We start from the raw sequence: 27,215 nt of genomic DNA, 5'->3' as shown, positions 1-27,215 counted from the left end.
CTCTTTACAATGACAGCTGCCATGATTACTTAAAATAAGTCTTTTTTTTTTTTTTAATAGGTCTCTTTATATGATTTGTATTTTTCCCCCCCCCAAAGAAATAGTAGTATGTACTATCAGTAGTTTTCCAGTAGTATTTTTGGTTCTGTTTCTCTGGAGACACACCGACCCTCAGAAAGAAAATCACAGTCCCCCACTCAACCGCCGCCCCCCCGCCCCCCCGTCCCAGGTTTGTGTAACATATTTAAATTACTTTTTTAAAGTTTTTTTTTTTTTTAAGATTTTATTTATTTGACAGCTTATAAGCAGGGGAAGAAGCAGCAGAGGGAGAAAGGGAGAAGTAGGCTCCTTGATGAGCAGGGAGCCCGATGCAGGGCTCAATCCCAGGACCCTGAGATCAAGACCTGAGTGAGCCGAAGGCAGATGCTTAACTGACTGAGCCACCCAGGTGCCCCTTCACATCTAAATTACTTTTTAAGAGAAACTTAACTTTTAAGGTAAAAACAGGATATTAAGCCTCTTAAAATATCTTAATTGATGTCCGTTTTAATTTCAGGGCATTTTAGGAGAAAGAATTGGGAAAGAGTAGCAAAGCCACAAAAGATAGAATTGGGGAAAAGTCTTAATAAGTTCTGAAATGAGTGTTGAACACCTTGGTCCAACTCCTTACTGGCCTGAAGACTTAGGACTAGCATTCTCCTTAAACTGTCCATAAAGTAATAAACCGAATTGCTTTACTATTCTTTAATATTGCTCTTCTCTCATAAACCTTTAGATCTCCCTCTCTGAAGTTACAGAGCCATAGTGATCTATCCACAGTAAATTGTGCGATTGAAGGCCAACTTATGTATCTTCGTTTTTATTCCCATCTTCCCTAGAATGTTTTCGTACAGATTTCCATTAAATTGCCAGTAGGTAAGAGTGAGGCAGGTCTGCAAGCTGCAGGTGTAGAAATCATCAGTGTGGTCCTGTTGTAACCAGAACACTGAGTGAAGCTTCCATGGTTTTTGAGTTTTAGCTTTGTGTCTAAAGCCTCTGGGGGGCATCAGTTGAATGAGTAAAACAATACAACTGTAGAGCTGCCTGCAAAAAAACCACAAAGCCATGTGAAGTGTAAATAAGCACAGGGAGACAGTGACAGCAGGGGGAAGGGCCGCCTGAATCTCTCTCAGGCTTTTCCTTTCTGCCAGAGTGTTTTCCCCTGGGCATTTAACTGGAGTTTCCGTTTTCATCGGGTCGCGGGTCGCGGAGTCACTTGTGGGATCAGAAGAGACTCTAGAGACCTAAAAATCCAACCTGTACACAATACATTATTTTAAAACCTTCATCCCAGAGTAGTGTTTGTGCATGGCTGCCTTCAGTGATGGAAGGCACAGCTTGTTACATTCTGGTAACTTCCTGTCACCGATCCTAGTTCTGTCTTCCAGAACTGTATGAAAAGTAGAAATCTCTCCACATGTTAACAACCATTAATTTAGTTCTCTTATTTCTCCAGATCTTGCCTTATTTTCTTCAGAGAAAATACACCTTCTTTGCAATGATCCTTCTGTGTTCTAGCCTAGAAACTTTAGAAATCCTAGGTTGCTTTCTTCTGAATGTGTTCTAATTTATCATCGCATTGAAATATCTAGTTCAGACAATATGATCCGAGGACCAGAAAATAGAGCAGGTTCTTCCCCTTACCCAGCATGCTGGACATTTGTGGATACCGCCTGTGATACTGTTAGGACTTGTACTGTTCATCATACTGATCGTGTGTAGTGAGTTGTCCAGGGACCCTCCCACCTTTGCAGCTACTGAAGCTTGGGTGGGTCTTCATTTTGTACCTATGCAGTTGGACTTAATATAGAGGTGTTCATATTTCTCACTACTAAGTCTTTTTTAGCCATAGGCCATGATTTTGATCTGTTAATGATTTTGGACCTGATTCCAGCCATGTCTCTGGTTATCTACACATATAAAGCCCTCGTTCTTTTCTAAATCTTTAATAAAAGTACCACCTTTCCTTCCATTGCCCACTTGGCCACGCTCATCTGGGCTTTTGTAGGAACTCCGTATCCGTGCTCATCCCCCTGAATTAAGTCTTCCATGCTGCTAGGGCTCCCTGTTTAAAAAACAAACATGAGTGTGTTCTGTCTTTGCCCTCTATCCCCACAGTTACCACATGAGACACTTTTCTCCACCTAGACAAGGTCCTTATGGAACTAGTTTTTCTCAAGTCTCACTCCTCGTTCCTTTCTACCATCCTCCAACTGACTGGCCAGTCTGGATCACACATTTCATCATCAACACCCCTGAATGGCTCCTTCTGCCTTGGTTAGGTGGGAGACCATTGTTTGATTTGCCCACTACCCCCAAACCCCTCACCTTGCAGCTTTACCTGATTTCACCCCTCCTAAAGTGAGACAGGAGACCACAGTTCCTCAGTTTTCTTACCTTTCTCATGGTGTGGCTCAAAAAATAAAACTAAACCCATAACTGCTCACAGACCAATGACGGCATAGGTAACTTTTAGAAACACAGCCCTGGCTCTCTGTCTGATTCTTCTGTTGGAGTCCAGCAATTGGGTTTCTTTGCCTCATTTTGAATCTGCAAAATTGGACTTATAACCTCACAAGGGTGTCACTATTAAGAGGAGGGGATGTGTGCACATTTTAACTTTTGTCCAGACATTCAGAAGTTCATGCAGGTTATTATCCATGGGAATAATGAGCAGAGGCCTAAGGGCATTCTAACGTGTGTTACAGGGTTAAAGTTTAATGTGGCATTTTATGATATTAGCAATTTAGCTAGTGATACCTAACATTTAGGAAAGAGTTTTAAAGAAAGCTGAGTGTCAACACCTTATGTTCAGATAAGTGAATCCTCAGGGTTTAAAATTTATTTATAGTGGAGCAGACATGGGAAAATAGACTCTGCTGGCATCACAAAGTCCTGGCCACACAGCAGAGATTTATAGATATGTTATAAAAGACACGGCAGGGACCTAGTATTTCTTGGTTGCTGCATTCTACTACTAGCGTAGTATTTACTGTTTTTCTTATTGCCTGTTAACAAAAGGTGGTAAAATAAAGATCAAAGCGAACCTGCCTTTTTATTTTCCTTTCAAAGGGTCATTCTTTCTTCGTGCAGTATTTCTTTGTCCCGTAGCTTATTGGAAGCCCCATGTAATGCTGCAGGATGGCAGAATGTTATGCCTTTATTGCCAAGGAAGCCATGAGGTAGGAAACTGTAAGGGAGCCCTCTAACTTCAAGAATGGAGATGGCAGAGAACCAGCTGGGACCCTTTGTTCCCAGGGGTTGTTTGGTTCCACAGCCCAACCTGTGCTGGCTTTGTACTTTTAAACCATATGAGGGTTTTCCTCTTTTTTAATGTTGCATTAAAATGTGGATTTCCAAAACTCTTGCTAGATGTAAATTGCAGCCTACCTTGGGGGGTATGCATTAAATATTTAAAAGATTACTGAAGTCCAGTAGTTTTGAAGAATTAATCATTTCCTACATATGAATCATAATGTAGAAATAGGAAAAAGCATTTTGGCACTTCTGGGCCCCCACTGAAAAGTAACTAGCTTTTATGTCTGTAGAACTGTAATTTACCAGTGACTAGCCATTCAATCCAGCAGTAGTAATTTCTGTTTTCAGCTACAGACCTTGATTAGTACAAATCAGACTCTTTTCCATTTCAGTAATGTTTTTGTAAAGCTCCCTGGTCTTTTAGAAGGGAAAAATCTATGTATGCTTCTTACTGGTGAAGCAAATTGCTCTTTGCAGGAGGATAGTCTTAGATTCATTCATAGACTATGTGCTATTTTCCAGTCTTGTGGACAGAAAAATAAAAGCTTAGGAAGGATAAATGTGAACAGAAGCCTGAAGTCCATGTGTATATACATGTGCCTACATGTGTTTGGTCTCCTATGACATCGTGACAGGTAAGTCCACATGACAAGATGACTTCCCTATGGATCAGTTAGTTTGACTCTGTTTCATAGTCACCTACCTCAGGGTTGGAGGTTGGCCAGAGGTGCCAGGCAGCCAGGGTAGAAGGATAGACATGAATTTATCGAGTACCAAGGGAATGGGGCCGGGGGTGGGAATGGTGGGGACAACAGTTGCTCAAGAGCCTATTGGGGATTCCTGGGTGGCTCAGCGGTTTTGCGCCTGCCTTTGGCCCAGGGCGCGATCCTGGAGACCTGGGATCGGGTCCCATGTCGGGCTCCCGGTGCATGGTGCATGGAGCCTGCTTCTCCCTCTGCCTATGTCTCTGCCTCTCTCTCTCTCTCTCTCTCTTTGTGCGACTATCATAAAAAAAAAAAAAAAAAAAAAAAGCCTATTGGCCTATTTCTTTCTTTCTTTTTTTTTTTTTCTATTGGCCTGTTTCATTCACAGTGGATGAGTGGTATCACTTTTGCTTATGGTTGTGACTATATTTTATGATTATACTGCACATATTTTTCTCTATATAAAGCCAGTTTAGTTGTAAAATCTACCCTTTCATACTAGGTAATGTCTCGTTTCTTCTAACTTCATCCTCATTAAAAATCATTTATTATTTTAACAATTTAAACAGTTGCAAAACCTAACTGACTCTTGGAAGTCTGCATACCCCAGTTCCCATGGTGACCATACCCACAGGTGACATTCACGGACACAAATTGAACACACTTATTAGTGCTGGGGAAGAGTTCAGGAATTCAGAGTAGGATTCCTTTTACCATAAGTAAAGTAAAAGCATTTACTTTTGTTTTGGGTCCGAGTATAAAATGGAGAAGATTATTGCCCCATGCCTCTACAGGGGTTAAGCCCATATTCCTGAAATTAAGAGTTAAACACCTATATCCATTAAAGACTGGGTTTAAGCATTTAGGAAACTAATATCAAATGTATTTATGTCTTACATGTGTACTTTGTGGATGGGGGAAAATCATTTATTGTGATTATTTGATCTTGGGCTGTTTGCTTTTCTGTGACTGGTCACAGCTGTGACTGGGACACAGCTAGTGGGTGTTGCAGTCAGGATTTACAAGGCAGCAGGACAAAAACATCTTAGCCTCCTAGCAGATGGGCCATGGTTTAATCCTGACTCAGTGACTAGCTGTGTGACTTTAACCTATGTGAGCCTCTGTTTCCTGATTTGTCAGGTGGTAACTCCTCCCTCAGTGCTCTTATGACTAACAAAGGTAACCTATCTAAGACACCTAGCACAGCATCTGACAAAGTTGGAGATGTTCCTAGATAATGGAATTCTTTTACTTGACCCCACCCCTGCCTCATGGGCTGTAGGACGGTGGTAACTTTTGGCCTCCTTTGATTAAACCAGTAATGGTTTAAGCATAATTTTCAAAACAGCAACTTTGAGGACTTCCACATTTTGACACAAATCAAAATTCTCCATGAGACCTCTCATACTAGAGCATGAAGGATACCGTCTTTGTCATTTGAGGAATATTCCAGTACAGTTAACAGAAGAGAACTGTTGATTGGCTGGCTATGGTAGAGGTGGGCTCAGTTATAGGCTTCTGTCCCAGAGGGGCTGTCCTGTGATCTCCCTGCCACAGACCTCAAGGAGGGCTCCTTTGTGAAATCTTATCCAGACAAGTTAAAGGCTATGAAGCTTCTGCTTTGCTGCTGCATTTCTTCTGCAAAAGCTTTAAAGCTTTTGTGCATCCAGGCCATTCTTGAAATTAAAGAAATGTACATCTTCTGCAGAAGTCATTTGAATTTCAGCTTTCACTTGACTTTTTAAAAGCCACTCTAAGAAAGGTGTTTCATTTTCCTCCTAGGTTACTTCATAAAATGCTAAGCCTCTCATTTTTTTTTTATTTGGAAGATGAAGGGAAAGATCCCTTTTTCCTTAGCTTTACCACTTTAAGTAATACCTTTGTTAAATATCATGGAGATGGATGGGATCCCTGGGTGGTGCAGCGGTTTGGCGCCTGCCTTTGGCCCAGGGCGCGATCCTGGAGACCTGGGATCGAATCCCACGTCGGGCTCCCAGTGCATGGAGCCTGCTTCTCCCTCTGCCTGTGTCTCAGCCTCTCTCTCTCTCTCTGTGTGTGACTATCATAAAATAAAAATAAAAAACAAATTAAAAAAATTGTTTATTTTTAAAAAATTTCATGGAGATGGTCAGAAGCTATTTGGATAAAGAATGTTTCTGAATGAAACTTGTCATTTGAGATGTAGCTTTTCATTTTTTCTGCCAAAAGGTAGTTTTGGCTGTATGTGTGTATGTCTGTGTGTGTGTTGCCATTGTAAGTACTAACCTGATTCCCTGGAAGGTAGAAGAAACAAACTAAAGCAGATTTGAAAAGATTTTCATAAATAAATATAACATTGGACTATGTTTATTGATAGCCAGTTGAAGAAATAAATGGGAAATAACAAATCCTCTTCAATTCAGAAATAGAATTACCAAGTAAAATTACGGAAGTATATTGCATCCACTGTTTATTTCTTAAACAACAAGATCTTGCATGTTCAAGGCATGGATCCCTCCTTTTCTTCCTTCTCCCCATCTTGCCATCTCTATACAAGCTGGATGTGCTCACTTCGGCAGCACATATTCTATGCAAGCTGGAGAGAGGGATCTAGGATATTCTGAACTAGATAGGCCAGATATTTGTCATAAGGGGAAGCACTGGACTAGAAAGAAGGAGATCTAAATTTTTACTCTAAATCTGTTGCCAGCTAACATTTGACCTGGGCAAGGAATTTTACCTTTGGAGCGTTGGTTTTCCTTGTGTGTAAAATGCTGATATAGATGCTTTCTCAGACCCATTCAGCTCTTCAACCCTTCACTTTAATTCCAAATACCTATCACAGAGATGACCATGATTTTAAGTAAACTTAATATTTAAATTTCCTGATTTCCCCAATCTACATATCTAACATATGTTAACCTTAATGAAATCCCTCAGCCATTGAGGGAAAGATTTCTGTAGTTTTGGTGTTTTTGTTTGCCCCCACAGTAGATTTGCTAACACTCTAGTACATCTCTAGCAGTGACCTGGCCAATATTAGATTAAAAAAATATTAGAACTATTCCTTGAGAGAGTTAATAGTTGACCTTAGATATGAAACAAAAATGGACTACTTACAGCAGATGTATTATAAAAAGTAAAAGCAGGTGATGTAGAAGTACTTCTTATTGCTACCACTATGCTCTTAATCCTATAAGGTAAATGATGTCACCCTGATTTTAAAGCAAAAACTGAGGTGCCAAGAAAAGGTTGAGTGTAATTGTCAAAGTCACTCTAACATTCAAAGGATTTAGAGAGGGTACATGTAGAATCCATGGAGTCCCCTCTTGGGCATGTAGGTGAAGTATGGACAGGAAAATTAGAAGAGTGGTCTGGGGTGGGAGGATGGCTTTGGACTTTCTAAACAGACTTGATTTTGATAAAGAGACAAAAACAAAAAATTATTTTCTTAATTTGGCAGTTGGCATTTATCAGTGTCACTTACTATAAATTTTTTTCCCATACAGCATGTTTCAGGCAGCCTAGAAGTGGAGAGTCTTAAGTGAGAAAGCTCATTTCAGGAGAAAACAATAGTCATGTGATTGTACGCTTTGGAGAAAACAGTCCAAAAAAAAAAAAAAAAACTAAAAGTGGGTCAAGTGTTGAGGATTGCTCAGCACCACTGGTAGTGACTGGTCCAGAGCAGTGAGAATTGAGTGGGGATGAGGGGGATGTGGTGAGGAGGATTTTTTTTCCTTCCTTTGACGGACTGTAGTTTCTCTCCTTTGAACTTGACCTGCAGAAGGGATATTCCAAGCTGTGGTCTTTGTGAGAATAGGGACGGTTCTCTCCCACCTGCCTGCCCTCCCTGGAAAATCTCAAGTGCACACCTCACGACAGGTGTGGCCCAGCCTGCGTACACAGACTCTGGGGTGGCAGGGACGTCTGTAAGGCTGGGGTACGTTACTGAGTGCGGAGTAAGCCATGGGGGTCCAGGGATGCCTTCCTTCATCCAGGGACTCGCCAACATCACCCCGATTGAAAAGTCGGCCCCCCAAAGAAGAAAAGGCCTTCTTGCCTTGAGCCCCTTTTGCCCGTCCCAGGAGCGCCCTGCTGCCTGGTGCAGGCGGAGCGCTGTGGGTCCTCCCGGCTGGCGGATGGCGAGGAGAGGGCAGGCGGTGGGAGCTGCGCGGCGTGCTGGCCCGGGTCCGACCGCCTCCGACCGTTCCCTGTGCTTCCAGGCGGACGCCGAGCCTCTCCCTCACCTCCTGGATTAGGACAGGTCGGAGTTGTCAGGGCAACTGCTCTGGGCGGCACATGCCCTTTCCCCTCCTTGCCGAGTGCGGAACATTTTCCTGTGCGGTGGTAGGGAGAAGACTGGGGAAGGGTGCTGCCGCTGCAGGAAGACGCTGGGATCTGCATGAGCACGTTAGGCGGTGGAAGGAGGCAGCAGACCCTGCGAGCCTTTCCTGGGGCTTTTCCGGAGGGAGAGTGCACGTTCCCGTGTGTGTCGAGCGCGAGTGCAAGCCGCGAGCTCCAGCCAGCCACATGCCTGGGGGGAGTCAGTGGGAGGGGGCGTGGAGGGGAGGTGCGGGGGTTGCTGCTAGGTGAGGGGGGAACCGCAGGGCCTCAGTTGCCAAGTAGCTGGTAGTATCTGTCAGCTGTTTGCACACTGTTTACCATAGGGGATCTATTACAAGTGCTCAAATGAACCGGCCGCTTAGAAACTAGCAGCTTCCTGGGAGCTGCAATTACATAAGCATATATTTTTAATATAATAATTAAAAAACAAGTAGCTGCGGTATGCCTGGATCAGCTACAGCTATTCGACAAGAGAGACTGAAGAAGACCTGTGCAAGGCCAAGTCCCCTTGGTTTATTCACCATTAATGAGGAAGACGAACAGCAAAAGAATGGAAATTCCAGAAGACCAAAAGGTATGCATTAGTTCTACCCTTTGGTTGGAAACTGAACCAGCCCCTATTTTCCTACGCTGTCTGTAACACTTTTACAAATTGGGTTGTCGTGCTCGTATGTGGAGTGCTTGTGACCTCCTAGCACAGTTTGCTGGTGGTATTTGCACATTCTGTAAAGCTCTGTATGCATGAAATAGGGAACAGATTTTGCAGATTTGGTAGGTTTCAGTTCAGCTGCTTTTTTGACCCAAGCTACTTTCTTGGCCTAGAGATCTTGAATTTTCACACGTTCGCTTGAACAGTTACCAGTACACTGTCCTCACCAGGAGGAAGAAATAGGGGTTATCCAGGTTTAAATGAGGTGTATGGATGATTTCTGTTTAATAAGAGTTTCTGCTGGCAAGGGGATGAGTTAAAGTAACAAAGAGTGCAGCCTTTCCAAGGGCAGAGGGTCAAGATGTTACTTCTGTTCTATTCTGAAATACTGAGAGCTTGAAGAGGAGGTAAATAAACATTGAGTGCAATGTAGGAGGGCAAAGCTAGGGAACCAGGAGGAGGGCACCATGAGGTTTATAACTTCTGATGGTAACTGCTACCTAACATCCCTGTGGAGGTTGGAATGTGCTGGGTGTAGAAAGGAGAGGTCTGATTCTTGTGCATTTCATAATGATGAAATGGAGCAGCAGCTTGCCTGATTTCTCACATCCCTGTGTACCGCCTGGTTTTATCATGGTCTCATAGCTATCCTCCCGGGGCTGTGATTGTCAGAGATGGCAACATCATGCAGCCCCCTTCCCCCAAATACATAAACTGTTCATCTCTTAAACTGAGAGATTATCGGTTTTGCTGTTTCCATGTGGTGAGTAAGTTTTAGCTTGCATTCAAATTGTTCTGTCACTGAGATCAAATATTCCTCTGTGTGGTACACAGCAGTAGCATGGCAAAGTAGCAAGCAAATATTTAAGCACTGATAGAATGAGTGTTTAAGTAGAATCCAGTGTTTGAAAATGGCTGGCTTGCTTTTTCTGATTCTTGAGTGAATCTTAGTTTGCTTTTCTTAAATATAATTGAAACTATTTTAAATTCAAAAGTATATTTTTATTTCACTTTTAAAATACTATATACAGAGAATTTCTAAGTAGAATCTAACATAGTTGTTTTTAATTTCAATACCAGACATAGCTTTTTAGAACCAAATGAGTTAAGGAATTTACCAATGCCGTGGATGGAAGCTGACCCTATAAGTGATTCTTTTATTTGCCTGGGAATTAGACAGTTGAACCAGAGTTCGCTCTTGATGAAAACCCATTACTTTAAATTGTTAGTAGCAAATCATTTAGCCTCTTGGGAGGTGGTAATTTTCTAAATTAATGTGGATCTGTTGCATTGTGCCCACTCTGTATTTTTGGAAATGTTCTTAATTTGTGGCACTTTTCCCTTAGGCATCTTGGAGATATAATTTAGGATAGCTATTCATTTTGTTGTGAGTAGTTTTCTTGAATTCCTGTCTTCTGTGTTTTTGTTTTTGTTTTCAGTTGCCTTTAGTATTTTATTTAAAGCGAAGAAGGCTAGGGGAAGTAGGTGCTTCTAAAAATCTATTTTTTGGCAATTCATGCAACTTTTTGGATAAGAAAGACTTAAGGAGTGTCTACTTTTCCCTGTATCAGATGGGAAAAAGAAGGAAAAGACCAAGAGGAAAAGTCTTACGTTGATAAGACTGTCTACACTTTCTGTACATCCTCAAATCTCTCTCTCTCTCTTTTTTTTTATTCATGAGAGACACAGAGACAGAGAGAGAGGCAGAGACACAGGTAGAGGAAGAAGCAGGCTCCATGTAGGGAGCCCGATGTGGGATTCAGTCCTGGGACTCCAGGATCACGCCCTGCGCCGAAGGCAGGCGCTAAACCACTGAGCCACCCAGGGATCCCCAAATATCTCTACCTTAACGGATACATCTAATAAAATAAACAACCTTGGAAATCTCTAATGATGGCTTGGTTGTGAATTTCTCATCAGGTCTATCTGAGCAATAGAAATGTCCACTTTCAAATCTAGCATTGTCAATAGAACAGTGATGGAAATATTCTGTATCCACTGATATGATGACTACTAGCCACATGTAGCTGGGAGCACTTGAAATATGGCTACTATAACTGAGAAACTGATTTTTAAATTTTAATTGATTTTTAGTTAAAGAGCCACACATGGCTAGTGGTTACCTTCTTAGACAACACAGTTCTAGTCTGTAGAGTTGTGACCTTCTGAGTTTTTCTTACTTGCTTCCTAGTGCCAGATATGGTCAGGTCAGAAAATGAATGTTGTTAAAAGAAGGGCCTGTTGGAGCAAACGGCCTTTTCTCCTTAAGGGAGCATAGTAGCCTGGCTTTATAGACAATTTCAGTTATCCTTTTCAACTTAAATGTTATTGCTGCTCTGATTATTATACTTCTTGCCAGTTGCTAATATCATCTTTTCCAATGTATAATGGACTTTTACTTTCTAAATTATGTCCAAAGTATCATAGCAAGATGACATAAGATTATCTTCTATGTGTTTTTATTAAGATAAACAATCAGAATCTTTTTTTTTTCTGCCTATTCTGTGGTCTAATCCACCACTTGTGTCCTAACCTGGTTTTCGTGCTTAGTATCTATATTCTGTCATTACCAGGAAGAAAGAAGTTTGCTATCTAAATTCAATAAGGTAAACGCTCCTATCCAGGATTACCCTGGGTTAATGACAAGCTGCATTTTTCCAAGTACTCTACTATTGGGTAACCATCATCATGGACTCAATAGGAATGTACAGATGGATCACTGTCTGGATTCCCAATGGTGGCTTCAAAATTACCCTGGGGTGAGACAAAGTTCAGTTAGCTGGTAGACTAGCTCAGTTCTTGAAGGAGTAATTTCTCTCCCTTATAATCAGGAGGGATGTAAATGTTTTACATGCCTTGCTATTATTAACATATAACATTCAGATTGTAATTGAGCTTAAGGTGGGCTACTGCTTTTGCTCATATACCTCTAGAACCCAAGCCTCAGTGTAATGCTGACCTGAGGACTGGTGCCAGAGAGCTTATTAAGATATTGCAGTGACCACATGCCCTTGCTTAGGTTTCATGGCAAACCTACCTTATGGTGAATTTTGTTGAGCACAGTGTCAATAAATAAAAAGACCTTTTCTCCCTAAGCCAACACTTGTTAAATGCGCATTCTGTACAGATTACTTTGCTGGGGCTTTGTGGAGGTGTGGTGCAAAGGTAATTGACAGAATCTCTGCTCCCAGAGGTGTTTACCTGTAGTGGAGGAGGACCACTATGTATCAATAATCCAAGAATATAAACTGAAATTGGGGGAAGGGCTGAGAGTGTAATGAAACTATCTATAGCTATATCCATGCCCTTCTCTAGACCGGAAACTTCTCAAGGGCCAAGACTACTCCCCTGTAGAGAAATTGCAGACAGAGTGCATGGAATGTTATTGAATGGAGATAAATTTGATACTTAAAAATAATTTGCATAGGTTCTGAAAGTCTTACTAACATAAGAATTCTAAGAAATGTTGATGGGGGATGCTTGGTTGGCTCAGTGGTTGAGCATCTGCCTGGAATCTAGTCCTACATCGGGCTCCGTGCCTGGAGGCTGCTTCTCCCTCTGCCTATGTCTCTGCCTCTCTCTCTGTGTCTCTCATGAATAAATAAATTTTTAAAACCTTTAAAAAAAAGAGAGAGAGAAATGTTGATCCTATTAGATTTGCCCTTCCAAGGTAACTGTTTTGATGCTTGGCTATATCTGATAGGTAAATGCAATGTGGTAGAGAGTAATAGGATTAACCTAAGAGTATATCAGGGAATCCTACTATTTTGTTTTCCATCATACTATTCATCATTTTCTTTGGTGGAAAGATGAAGGCATATGTTTACAAGATAGTATTAACTCAGTACTTTGTTAATATCAAGGTTAATGCCTTCTGCCCATTTTGTTAGCAAACTGCAGGTTAGATTCTAAAGAAATAAAATTTCTTCTTGAAATCAGGACACAGCAGTTCTGAGGAAACCGTGCTCTCCTTCTCCCCTTACTCCTCTCCCTGCCTTTTTTGTTAAAATGTGTTTTTATGAACACTCAGCATCTTCTTTTCTTTTGGCTTATCCTCTCTAAAGGTAGAATTTCTGCCAGTTAAGGTTTCTGAAAGAAATATGATCTGCCATTTGCCATTTATATTCTTCTTGGATTGGTGATGATTTAGCAATTGTAATGTCCTCTTTGTAAGTCATGAATCATTCTTTTCCCCCCAAAAAAGGAGTGTTATGTCAAAAAGTGTGAATGCCATTCTGGAATCCTTTTCTCATATTTTCTATTTCTTTTTCTTTTTTCTTTAAAGATCTTATCCATTTATTCATGAGAGACACACACACACACACACAGAGAGAGAGAGAGAGAGAGAGAGAGAGAGGCAGAGACACAGGCAGAGGAAGAAGCAGGTTCCATGCAGGGAGCCTGATGTGGACCTGGATCCCGGGACTCCAGGATCACACCCTGGGCTGAAGGCAGGCGCTAAACTGCTGAGCCACCCGGGGATTCCGTCTGTTTCTTTTCTTGTTCTGTAAGATTTGGACTGTTGTCTGTTCCCAGTGTCTTTATTTGTGCAATTTCAAGACTAGGCAAAAGCTTTCAAGTAGTAGAATTTTACAGCTAGTGAGGCAAAAGTATAGTTCAGATGAGCAGAAATATCAAAGAACCCTATTATAAGAGGAAATCGTAAAATCAGATTGATTGGCATAAATTTTATTGGAAGAGACCTGAAAGGTGATGTTTTATTCAAAGCACTAATATAAAAATAACAATAGGAGATGTCAGGAACAAGGACCACAACATCTGATGTATGGCTTACACTCCTTGGATTCTCTGTGAATACCTATTGAGTGAGTAGACTGATCTCTCAGGCATTCTGTGTTACAGTAGAAATTAACCATAGGTATCACTATACAAGAGGAACACGATTTAACCTTTATATAACCAAATTTTTTTTTTGTATGGTGAGGTACTATGTGTATTGGAATTTGCTTGCTGTGTGGAACTAAAAGGTTTAAAAAATTACGTGTGTATTTCAAGAGCTATAATCAGTGGAGCCCAAATAGCTGACTGCTCTAACCATAGGAACCAAACACACGTATTTGGTGAAAATCTGCCAGCTGACAAATCGTACACATTATTTATTAAAAGTTGAATTGAGTATCCTTTTCTACTAATATTAGCATATCTCAAGGGGCAACTTTAATTAATTGTTGGGGAAAGGAGAGAAAATGAGTGGGAGATATCAGAGAGGGTAACAGAACATGAGGGACTCCTAACTCTGGGAAATGAACAAAGGGTAGTGGAAGGGGAGGTGGGCGGGGGGTTGGGGTGACTGGGTGATGGGCTCTGAGGGGGGCACTTGACAGGATGAGCACTGGTTGTTATACTATATGTTGGCAAATTGAACTCCAATAAAAAAATACATAATAAAATAAAAATAAATTCAATTTGTTGTTACTCAAAAATTATCAGGTCATTTGCAGGTACCTTAACTATGTTTTGAGCAGAAACTAATACCTTCACATCAACAAAGGAAATTTTGAGAGAGTTCACTGAGCATTTAGAAAAGCCCGTATATGTTGGGCCTTATATGTATTAAGTTTATGTTCTAGATTTGCCAACTTTAAAAGGCACATCATTCCTCGTTACACCTCAGATCTAGATACAGAGACCCAAAGTGTACCACAAATGGCCATAAGACGTCGTGTTTGAAGTGTTTACCAGGGCATCGATGAATATTTTTGCTGACTATCAAATGCAAGTTCCATTTTCTTAGGCTTTCTGTCCAGTGATGTTTGTTAGAGAATTTTAATAGATTCTGTCCAGATTCCAGAGAATTTACCATTCTGGGTCCAGTGTGGAGGGTGAAATGACAATGGAGCTTAGGATATAGACCAAAGAAAATTATGTTCACGGTCTCAAAGTAGTAGCAAGATATTCTGGGGATTGGGTGGAACCAGTCATCCTAAAACCATCATTGGGAACAACATTATGGGGGCTGGTGTAGCGCCTCCTCATAGGGCCACTTACAAGGTCAGGCATCAAGTGCATTTGTTGAGGGATGAGTTGGAATCCGGGTGGAGGTTAGAATCTCTGTGGACCCCTTTTGAAACCTTTCCTAAACAATCTAGCATAAAATCTAAGTACAAATGCAAAATCAAGATGATAGCTATTGCCTCTGAGGCCCTTGGGAAAACTATAGATATTCAGAACCAGCCACTATCAGGTCAATCAGTTTATTTGGTGAGAAAACTTTAACTAGGTAGACTATTAGCGGCTCTGCACAAGTTTGTGAAGGTTATTAGAAAATTAGAATAACTGTGGGGTGAAAGACTGTGATGTCATAGAAAAATTGCTATATGTGGAAATAGGCAAGTTACAGTTCTTTTTTAGTTAACATTTTAAAAAATATTTATTCCTGAGACAGAGAGAGGCAGAGACACAGGCAGAGGGAGAAGCAGGCCCCATGCAGGGAGCCCCACGTGGGACTCGATCCCGGGTCTCCAGGATCAGGCCCTGGGCTGAAGGCGGCACTAAACCACTGAGCCCTTTTTCTTTTTTTTTTTTTTTTTTTCAGTAAACTTTTTTTTTAAATGCATGTTACAGTTCTTAACAGGTTTCTAAGCTTCAGGCTCTGAGCTGTAAAATGAAATTAATCATACCATGCTCACAGGAGGAGGTGAGGATTTGAGATATTATAAGCATTTAGCACACTCTGAAAAATATTTGGTGCTCATTAAATGATATTTATAAAAAGTGGGACATTTGACTACAAATGACAAATTTTCTAATAACTTCTAACATACTCTTTGTCTGTTCCAGTACATGTCTATTATAGAAATTTTCCGTAGTCTAATCTCCTCCTGCCTTTTACCTTAACTAGCTTGTGAATGAAAATTTCCAAGAGGCCTGCCGCTTTTCTGAGAGCTTTTTTGTCTCTTGCCTGCAATAGGTATATGTGCCTGGATCCTTGTCCTGTGTTTATTCATGCAGATCAGATGTACTAGATGTCAGGTAGATTACTCATTGCTATACCCTGTAATTGTCTCTTGTGAAGTGAAGGAAATAAATTACCATTATGTCAAATCACCTCACTTGTTATTTCAAATGTGATTAAGGGAGTGTACCTTTTATTCCTTGAGATTAATGGAAAACTTCTGGTCTGCCTTAATCAGGGAACAATAGCCATGATCCTCTGCCATCTTGAAAACCAACCAAAAGGAATTTGTTTCTCCTTAAAATTCCTACTTTTGTAGTTTTTGTTTTGATTTTTTTTTTTTTCTAACATTCGCATGCAAATGTGTGTGAGAATTGCTTGATGGAAATGTCCTCAGCTTGTGGGCAGGTTTCTGCCAGGGGTTTAGGTGATAGGCACTTGCATTTGGAGCCACTAGCTTTATGGGGCCATTTTTCTTCTCATGCTATTTTCAGCACCAAGATTTCTTGTTCTAAATTTGGTGAGTTTCTGTTTCATGTGTCAATACTTTTATTTCTCTGCAGTCATCTTGTTTCTTTCACAAGCCAGTTAGCAGTAAGTGCTGCGAACATTTGGCACAAGCACCATCTTCAGTGTTAGGTGTTGCTATGATTGAACATAATATGCTGGTGGATCTTTGTATCCTGAGGTTGAGCTCTTCCCTTTACCTGATGTATACTGTAGATGGTTCTCCCTCTGCTTTGCTATACCTGGTTACCTTCTACTTCTCCTTTAGTTTAAATATCCTTTCCTTGAGAGTGTCCCCAGATCAGGCTGGGTCCCATGGTCTTGGCTCTTCTAGGATCATGTACTTATCCTTTGTCGCTCTAACCAAATTTAGATTGTGTTTGCTGAGTAGTATTAAAAATCTCTCCAACTCTACTAAATTCTAAAAGGGCAGTGAAGGTGACTATTACATTCATACTGTGTCCCTAGCACCTAATACAGGGCCCCGTGTGTAGTTGAGGCTCCCTAAATGTTTATTACACAACGACTGATTGTCACACTGACAGTGTGATGACACACTGACACCATCAGAGAAAATCAGAAGCATAGTGGGCGAGGCTATCTGTCCAAGCCTTGGAACATTCCAAGGTCCAAGACTACGTTCTGAATCCAGCAAAGGCCTCGAGATACCGGATCAGTCATCAACCCTGCCTAGTGATATAGGACAGTGACTTTTGTATCAAAGACCTTTGCCTACTAGCCCTCATGCAGAGAGGACTTGAGTTTTCTGTTAGGACCTTATAGCTGGGAGACTATGCAGATTCTACAGTCACTGACTTGGACCAAATTCCAGTGCCAGAGCATTCTAGAGGCAACTTTTACCATCACCTTTCCTTGAACTACTGGAGCTCATTATTAAATGTCCGTTTTGAATTTGTGGTCTGCACTCATTACAGCCATGTTTTTGAAGTATGACAAGTGTTTACCTCCTTTTGAACAATGGAAATTCACGATCATGTCTATAAAGTAGAAGTCCTAAGTCGGGGCAATTACATAAGAAACGAATCCTCAGTGACTTAAACTCTCAGCTCTTTGACAGGTAGCGTCTCCCACTGTCACCTGCTCCTCTATGGGTCTGGAAAGAGCTGCTGCAAACAACAGTCCAGTGTGTTCCTGGACCCCCACCCATCCCAGTGTACCTCATTAAGCCACACTGAGAATTTTCCTTTTATGTCTCTCTTTTATTTTTTTTATTTTTTTTTTTATGTCTCTCTTTTATAATACCATCTCTGCATCACCCTTTTTCCCTCTCCCCCTCCAAGGCCCAGAAAAACAGGTTCTTTGTAGGTGGACGGTTCCTGGTACAGACCTTTCAGTCCGTAATATGTAAAGATGCAAAGTAGCAACTGCAGTGTCAGGATTCCAAACCTCAGCACTCTGGGTTTTTACCCTGGGCTTACTTTGGGATGCACAATATCTTTTGGTGAGTCTCTTAGCTTCCCATCTTCTGTGATACTGCAGTGGTAAGTCCTTTCCCTAGCCCTTACATGGGGTTTGTTATCCTCTAGCTTCACCCTTACCCATCCAGCAGTTCAGAGCCGTATTATATTAACATTAGCAAGAGTTCTGAATGGAACTCCAAACTAACTGCTTGGGTCAACACTTCTAATCATCAGTCAGCTTGATATTTTCTCACAATCTAAGTGACTTCAAATTCTTCTCCACTGCCACAAGTTGCAGTGACTATCACATTTACTCTTACGCTATGTGACCTTCACTACTACTCTGTTTAGGTAGGGCACATCTGTGCTGGGACTTATTGGCACTCCACCTACAATACCATGAACTCAGAAATCACCCACAAACTTCAGATTCAGCAAACACTGATATTTTGTGCCTGCCCCATACCAGACAACATACTAGGTCTCACCAGCTACGTGAGCTCAACCTCCTGCCCGCACCATGAACCCTTCATCCACTGCATGACCTCTAGGTTCCTGAACCTCTGTTCATTCTCACAGTTATTAGTACCCTTCTGATTCACTTGTCCTCTTTTCAAGCCTGGAACTCATGAGTAACCATTTCAACAGTGCACTTGGATCGCAGCCTGGACCTTCTTTGCAGGCTCAGAGTATCCCCACATAGCCTCTTCTTTCTTCTTTAGGGCCACTGGATATTAATGCACATGTGCTTGGGTCTGTTCCACTTTCTTGTTCTCTCCCCATCAGATGCACCCTTCTGCTGATGGCCAGTTGTTTTAGTCAAATCACATTGTAGCCAGTATTTACCCTGTGTCTCATCCACTCTACCTCACTCTTAACATCTAACTTTTCTGCCACTTTGCTGTGAACCTGAGGATGTATTAAATTAGCTTCTGGGTCCTAATCTACTGTCTTAAATAAAGGAAGAAAGTAAGTAGAAAGACACATTAAGCATGTGTTATTCTGATTAAAACTCTACAATGCAAGAGAAGAATGAGGAGCTTCTGTTTTCATTTGATGTGATTTTTGAAGAAGGAAGAAGGTAATGGACTAACTGAAAGGACTATTGGCCGCCGATACTGGATTTAACTGGATCATTATAGTTATAGGACCAGTGACATGATTTTTTTGTGAAACGTTGTAGATAAAAGCAAATTGAATGCTCCAGGCCCCATCTGAGAATTTCTTGTAGATCATTACTACTACCAATGCTTCATGAGGGGGTTAATATAATCATTGATATGTATTACTCCAGGAGAACAAGGTTAAAGAATGAGTCCATACTACTTCAGGTGATGTATTAAAAAGCAAAACTTCAAGACTTTTGGTGTATCTTGAATTCCTTTCTTCTGACACTACTGTCACAGTCATTAGAATGGAGGCCTCCTTCGTCATTCCCAGTGTCCTAGATTTGATTCCCTTGCCCCAAGATTGTTGACTCTAGGTAACAGCAGTTTTTTTTTATTTTGCTAAATGTGTCACTATTTATGCTGTCCTCTAGCCTATTTTATCTTAAAACATTACTGCAACATTTTAGTGTGAAAGTTAAACAAAGGGAAAAAAAAGGAAAAGAAAGAAAATTGTCCTGGTTTGTGATTGGTGGCTCATCCTGTATGAGCCTGTAGCACTTAGCACGATCTGCTGATCTGCTTCCTTCCTTGTGGCCCTGAGATACAGAGTTCATTCTTCTAAGATGTTGATTGAAAGAGAGCAAGCATCCCTGAATGAAGCCTCAGCAAGCACACTGTATCATACATTGCTTGGGACAATGAGGGTGGTGGGAGTGTGTTGGTACCAAAATTCAGAATACTTGATCTCTAAATTAACAGACTGAGAAAAATATATTTCCTTTTCCTAATGCTGATGAAGGTCTCCTCAGAATCATAGTGATGCTTCAGGACTTCTAATGACATGACTGGTCTTTGACAGTGTAGTCTCTGGTGGAGACCAAACTTGCCAGTAAAATCAACCAGGCAGATTTGCATGTCAGAGAAGTATCTCTAAAATTTAAAATTAGAAACTGTATGTGAAGGTTAATATTGAATTGAGGTTGTTCCCATCTGCACAGAGTTGTGGTCTCCTGGAGACAATATGTGGGTTAATAACTTGGACTCTAGGAGTGGCAAGTTATGCCATGCTTCAGTGCTTGATATTTCTGTGCCCGCTTGCCTCATCTACAAATCAGAGGTAATAGCAACATCTATCTTGTAGGGTTAAGGATTAGATGGGGTGTGATACATGAAAGTGTGCTTCTAACTGTCCCTGGCACTAATAAGCTAGCGTGTAAGTGGTACTGAATGTTATTTGGAAAGTTTTTGTAGGTCGATAGTGTCATTGTAGTAGTTCTAAGAACCCAGCATTGCTTCGATGCCTGAGTGGCTCAGTGATAGAGTCTGACTTTGGCTCAGGTTGTGATCCTGGGGTCCTGGGATCGAGTCCCACATTGCGCTCCTCACAGGGAGCCTGTTTCTCCCTCTGCCTATGTCTCTTCCTCTCTCTCTGTGCCTCTTATGAATAAAATCTTTTAAAAAAAGAGCCCAGCATTGCTGCTAAGACTTCTAAATTTTAGGAGACTAAAAACCAGTTGAAAGTTGCATTTGCTCTATGAGAATAAAATAATTAAAGATTATTTTTCTTCTACTTTTTTTTTCTTTTAAGATTTTGAGAGAGCATGTGAGAGAGAAAGAGAGCCAAGGGTGGGGAGCATGAGCAGGGAGGGGGTATAGGTGAGCAGCAGGCTCCCCACTGAGCAGGAAGCTGGACTCAGAGCTCTATCCTAGGACCACAGGATCATGACCTGACCTTGAAGGCAGACACTTAGCCAACTGAGCCTTTCAGGTGCCCCTCCTTCTAACTTTTTTAACTTGAAAATAATCTCAGATGCCTAGTGATCGTATCACTATAGCAGATATTTCTAATGAACTTGTTGTCCTAGACAATTACTCTCATTATAGTATTTCGAGCCACTTTTTCATTGGCCACACAAAAATAGAGACACTAACATATGTTTGAAATGTATCACTGTGTTCTTAAGTCAATATTCAGGAAGCTGCTACTTCATGGCCTGATAACCCAATTCCTTTTCACCTTGCACATTGTTGTAAGGCTGTAATATTTTCTCAGTCCACTATTTTTCATTCATTTTGGCCTTGAAAAGGCTATAATTTATAATATTTTGAAAGTTATTTTAAGAAAAATAAGCTTAGAAAACAGCTAACGTAATAAATACCTGTATGCCTGGGATCTGGACCAAAAATTTTGTACTAAAATATATAATATTTATGGGGAATATAAATAAAAAATATTATGGTTAATGTCATTTCCTATGTATCCTTCCATGGTCTTTTCTCCTTCATCCCTCCCCCCTCCCCCCACCTTTCCTCTTCCCAGAGAGATAGCATGTACTCTTCCTGTCAGTTTCTTCACGTTTACTGCATGGAAATATCTTTAATTTGTGTGTTTAAAATTCATATAAATTATGTCATATTAACATATAAATCTGCCAGTTTGTACTTTTCGCCTCAAGTTTTGAAATACCAATCCAAAGTACTCCTATAGTTGGTTTTCACTGCCGCATAGAATGTTATAATAGGACTTTAGCACAGTTTAATTCTCCTATGTGACTTTATCAGTTTACTTACTATTTTTCAATGGATGGACAGAGAAGTTGATTAGTTTTTTGTTTTGTCTTGTTGCTACTATAGACTGGGTGCAGCAATAACCATTTGCACACCTCTTCTTGGACATATATGCAAGTTTCTCTGGTATATTCCTAGAAGTGGGGTGTGCATTCTCACATGCCAAATTGCTTTTCCAAAATCATTTTATCAGCATAGTCCCACCTACAGTATATGAAAGTCCACACTTCCCCATATCCTCACTTAGATGGGATTTAGTAAGATGCTTTGATTTTTGCCAGTTGGATTGCTATGAAATGGCATTTGGTTTTAATTAGTGACATTGGACATTAGCTAATGTAGTGTTTGTTTTGTTTTGTTTTGTTTTGTTTTGTTTTGTTAATAATGGGAACACCAGCATTGTTTGGGTGGTTTTTTCCCCCCTAGAGGAGGGCAGGAAAACTGCTGCATCAATAATCTGGTTTAAAGCTTATTGTTCTTGGCAGGTATACCAAGTCACTGGGGGAAGAAACAGATGGTACTACCACCATGCAGAATTGAAGGGAAGGCAATTATCCTCTCCATTGATATAGTAGCTGGGCATTAGAGCTGGGTTTCAGATTCCCCTTTTCAAATAGTGCATCTAGTTTCTGGTCCTGAGCCTTTTTTTTTCTCTAATTACTACTGCTTCTGGTCTTTCAGCATCATTACTATTAGGATACCAGAGAAAAAGCAAAGTATAAAAGTTAGATTGGTCTTCCTGACAAAACTAATTATACTAAGGTTTCTTTTAGGATGAAGAATGTAAGTGGCGGGGTGGGGGAGGTAGTGTTTGGGGAAGATTTCTGGGGAGAGCATGTGTTGAATACATTGCTTAAAATCAGATTTGGTAATTATTTGTGGCTTTCCATTATTCATGTAATCCTTGGGCCTGATTAGCATTTGTAAAGTATAAACTCTACAAATGCAAGGCATTAACATGAATAATTAAAAGGTAGGGACTTAGCTATATGTGACTGTGGATTTTCTCTTATTATTGTGGAAGCTATTTTAGTAACAAGAGGAAGCTTAGACTTGAAAACTGCTAGTCTGGAGACTTCGATTATGCTCTCAGCTCAGCCGCATGTCATGATATATTGTATGGTTGCCTTAGTTTCCTGGAAAAAGAAGGTTACTTTGCTAAGGGGGAAAAAAATCTGTATTCTGTTGCTCTATGTCAGTTATAAGGGTACAGTCTGAATTTCTGGGAGGAGAGCTGTACATAGCATAATCATATCTTGTTCAAAATGATCTTGGTTATTGCTGTAACTCATTGATTCAGGACCCCCGGCCCGCATAAAGTATCTCTCCCCAAATTTTGGGCAGTTTCCCGGGGAATGTCTGATGTGCTCACTGAAACAAGGCCACCTGCATTGGTGCCACCTCTATCCGTAAAGCACCTTCCTTGTCTTGCAGTGCCGCACCACTTAAGCTGGATAGTTAATGTTTCCCAGAGTGGCGTTCTATAGGTCATTCCTTCTGCAGGATGTTAATAGGTATACCAACAAAGAGTGATTCTAATTCAGATCAGTTTAGGAAATCCATTTCTATACTATAGGACTTATAAGAGCATTTAATATGCTACTATGAATTACCAAGAAAGGAATTTAGTAGATTTATTTGACCACAGAATAATTCTGTACAGAGAACACCAGTTTAGGAAACTCTGCAGTGTTTGTGTGTTTGCATGCACGCAAAGCATCACTTAAGAAAGTCTCCATTTGCCACCATATGGTGCTAAAGCTGCAAGCTGGTCTGTTGTAAATGAATGATTTAGATTTTTAAAGAATAACTTCTGGTAGATTCTTTGACAAGCCCTGATGTATATGAATTTCTCTTCAACTCAAACTTGGATGCTTGCTACATAACAGAAGTCTATAAACCTAGTTTGGCTGCTGGTAAAAATTCACAAAAAAGGCATCTCAACCTTTTTGGGTTCTTGCTGTGGAAGTGGGAGGCAGATACAACCTCAGTAAATGCCAGACTCTGGTCCATGAAGCCATGGCTGCCTCTGAATTCCCTCTGAAGGGTCTTTCTTTATTCTGCAGTCTCAGGCAGAGACAATGACCCTCCCTTCATTCTGATGTTCCAATGAGTAAAGAAGAGAAGACTCGTGATAGGAACTTAGCTGCTGTTTCCTCTAGATCCTTATCTGAGAGCTGCATGTGAGCAAGTCATGATAGATCTGTTTATTTTCTGAACTCTGGAAACCTAAGTACAATGAAAGTTAAGTCATGCTATGACTTAACTGTGGTTTGATCATTCTATAACTTGTTTGACATGTATATAATAAAAGGCATTTGGGAAGAGAATTTGGATAAATAACTGGGATAAAATAAGTGATATTTAAGATTAAATAGAAAGGAAGATCTGAAAATATTTCCATTTCCAGCTTTGTAGTATTGGGTTAGTAATAAAAATGAGAACCACAGCTATGAATGGAGCCATTTACCATGTGAGAGGCCCTGCAGAGCACTTTTCAGTGTGTTCTTAATTCTCAATTACATGTTACACAAATAGAATACTGAAGTTCTGGGGTGAAGTGACTAGCTGAAAATAACACAGCTAGTTAGTGTGGCCCAGCATTCAGACCCATCTACCAGGCTCCAGGTCATCTGCTCACTCTACTTGCTGTGATAGAATAGGGGAAGTTCAAGGAAACTGAGACTTGGAGGGTTTGGTTGACAGTCCCTGTTCTCCTTCTGGCACCAAATTCATGTGACTTAAAGGAAATGTCAGATACAGTAAACTATTTTGACATGCAAAAGGGGACACCTGGGTGGCTCAGCAGTTGAGCATCAGCCTTCCACTCAGGGCTGATCCCAGAATCCTGGGATCGAGTCCCCCATCGGGCTTCCTGCAGGGAGCCTGCTTCTCCCTCTGCCTATGTCTGCCTCTCTCTGTGTCTCTCATGAATAAATAAATAAAATCTTTACAAAAATGCAAAAGAATAAAGAAAAAAATTAGTTTATCAGGTCTACTTTGAAAATTTCCTTTACTCAGTATAAAAGTAGCGTGTAATGATTTTTAACAAGTTTGTAAAATATAAAATCTATATATTAAAAAGACACTAAAAATCAGGGAACCCGGCTGGGTCAGTCGGAAGAGCATGTGACTCTTGATCTTGGGGTTTTGACTTTGAGCCCCTGTTGGGTGTACAGATAAAAAGAGAGACCAAAAATCACAATAATCATTCTGAGAAAAATCACTGTATCTCAAAGTATATTTAGATGTATTTTTTCCCAAGTCTTCTGTGCATCTTATCAGTGGTTTGAAAAGTAGATGTTCCACTTTAAAATCCATCAGTGATTATGCTACATAAGATTTTTTTCCCCAAAAATACTATTAAGTTTATGTTAATAGATAGTACTGGAAATTGTTTCTCTTGTAGAGTATAAAAGAAATGAGCTATGTTCTCCTGAAAAGAAAAATTTAGGGAAATGTTTACGATTGGAGTAATTGCTAATAAATCAGCAGATTTTGGAACACCTGCTTTTTAAGAATATTAAAATCAGAAGTTTGCTTTTTGCCATTCAAATCCCTCTGAGAGCTAGCTAGAAGTGCTACTTTAGTAGTATAACTACGTGCACACTTTGCTGCTTCACCATTCCCATTCTTAAGGAAAGGTAAGATCGCTAACATTACTGTAAAACCTGGAAAGAATTTAACCAGAGTGAGTTCCAAAGTGATTCAAGATCAGTGAAAGGACTTTTACTAAACTTGCTGCAACTCTAGGCAATAGCTAGACAGATCCTCCTTCTGTGTGCAAATGCACTTAAATGTTAGGATTAACTGAAAAGTCAAATATTAACAGTGTATTGCATAAAGAAGGAATTGAGAAGAAAAATTCCACTCAAGGAAACAATGTAGAGATTGTGAGCAATAGAATTCCTGGACTGGGATACCAATACCTGTGGAATTTGGAACTTTTATCAAAATAAGTTTTTAATAATAATTGCCAATATTTTTTGAGCACTTGCCATATGTCAGGTAGAGGTAACTATTAAAATCCTCTTCATAGATGACAAACTTGAGACTCAGGTTAAATAACTTGATCAGGATCACACAGTTAAGAAGTCAAGTCTGAATTTGAATTTAGGCCTATGACTGTAGAGTCTACACTCTTAAGCATTACTCTTGGTATTTTACATTAGTCATATTATATAGGTATTTGGTTTTTTTTTTCCCCCTTCCCTTTGGGTCATTTTCATTATGTTTCTTTCAGCTGTATCTCATGCACTTCCTTCTCCTAAACTCTAGGCAAGATCCTGGTCAGAATTCTTTGGGTAAGTTACCCACTTACGTGGTTGGTGTATGCTTCGAGACTTGCAATTTGGCTGTAGGCTACAATAAAAAAAAAAAAAAAAAAAACAAATGAGCCTGTCTTTGAAGGATTCTATAATCTTTAAATGTCTTGCCTTATCTTTTGAGCTTCAATTTTAACCACTTGCTAGACCTGTAGGACCTGAAAATGGTTCTGTAGGAGTGAATCTGTACTTTTCTACCACTCCTGTTTCTCTGCAGAGCAAAACAAAATCAATAACCCCAAAAGTAGACATCTTACGTTCAGTGCACAAAATGATCTCAAGATTATCGTCCCCTTTACTACTAATAACAAAGTGGGTCAGGTCTTTCATACAGTTGTTTTTCACCTGAATAGAAGAGCAGGTTCTTTTTCTTGCCCCACAAACTGTAGGAACCCATAAGGGTGGGAGTGGCCTCTGCTGCCATGATCTTGCTCTCACACCATTTTTCACTGGGTGAATTTGAATGGCAGCCCACTGATGGTGGGTTTCAGACCTTTTTTGTTTTTTTAAAAATTATTTATTCGTGAGAGATACAGGCAGAGGGAGAAGCAGGCTCCCTGCAGGGAGCCCCATGTGGGAATCGGGCCTAGGATCTGGGGATCACAATGTGAGCCAAAGGCAGAAAGGCAGAAGCTCAATCACTAAGCCACCCAGGCATTCCTCAGAGCTTTTTTTTTCTTTTTTTTTTTTTTTTTTTTTTTTTATGATAGTCACAGAGAGAGAGAGAGAGGCAGAGACATAGGCAGAGGGAGAAGCAGGCTCCATGCAACGGGAGCCTGATGTGGGATTCGATTCCGGGTCTCCAGGATCGCGCCCTGGGCCAAAGGCAGGCACCAAACCGCTGCGCCACCCAGGGATCCCTCCTCAGAGCTTTTTGATAACGGTTAGTCTGTTTGCTAAATCAAGGAAACCTGTGGCTGGTCTGGAGTTCTAAGAAGTATATTTCAGTGATGCATCAGAGGTTGGCCGACTACAGACTACAGCCTGCAGGTGGATCTGACTCTGGGCTGTTTCTGTACCAAGAGTTAAGAATGACTATCTATCTATTTGTGGTAAAATATACATCACATACAATTTGGAGTTTTAACCATCCACTGTACAATTCAGTGGCATTGAGCATATTCAGATTTTTACGTCTTAAACTGTTGTAAAAAACAAAACGCAAAGAACATGTGACCTACTTCTGTGGTTTGAAAGCCTAAATATTTCCTGCTTGACCTTTTATAGAAAATGTTTGCCCTCCGCCTCAGTCTTTCTGTCTGGAAAGGTAAATGTAAGGATTGAGAATGTCAGCTGTACAGTTGGAGAACCCTGAATCCACTTCTGGCTCTTGCTACACTTATTGGATGTATAACTAGAGGCAGGTCATATGACTCTGGGCCTTGCTTTTCTCAAG

The 27,215-nt window shown here is 40.5% G+C and overlaps 1 protein-coding gene across 7 annotated transcripts in view; it reads left to right on the top strand.

Annotated features, from left to right (window-relative positions):
- The window catches only part of MAP7 (microtubule associated protein 7), a 172,636-nt gene that overhangs the window by 16,661 nt on the left and 128,760 nt on the right, over nucleotides 1–27,215 (top strand). For 2 of the 7 annotated variants that reach the window (XM_049112991.1, XM_049112987.1), the window contains exon 1: nucleotides 8,573–8,898. The exons of 3 other annotated variants lie outside the window; for them this stretch is intronic. In XM_049112991.1, the coding sequence (XP_048968948.1) occupies nucleotides 8,766–8,898 (133 nt within the window). In that variant the 5' untranslated portion in view covers nucleotides 8,573–8,765. Of the gene's footprint in view, nucleotides 1–8,572; nucleotides 8,899–27,215 lie in introns of those variants that run through there. 2 more of the 7 variants (XM_025422377.3, XM_025422374.3) reach the window with 1 other exon arrangement.

The sequence above is a fragment of the Canis lupus genome, chromosome 1 (assembly GCF_003254725.2).
Source record: "Canis lupus dingo isolate Sandy chromosome 1, ASM325472v2, whole genome shotgun sequence".
NCBI classification, from domain to species: domain Eukaryota; kingdom Metazoa; phylum Chordata; class Mammalia; order Carnivora; family Canidae; genus Canis; species Canis lupus.
The sequence above is the reverse complement of the archived record's forward strand: the minus strand, read 5'-3'. Positions and strand labels throughout refer to the sequence as shown.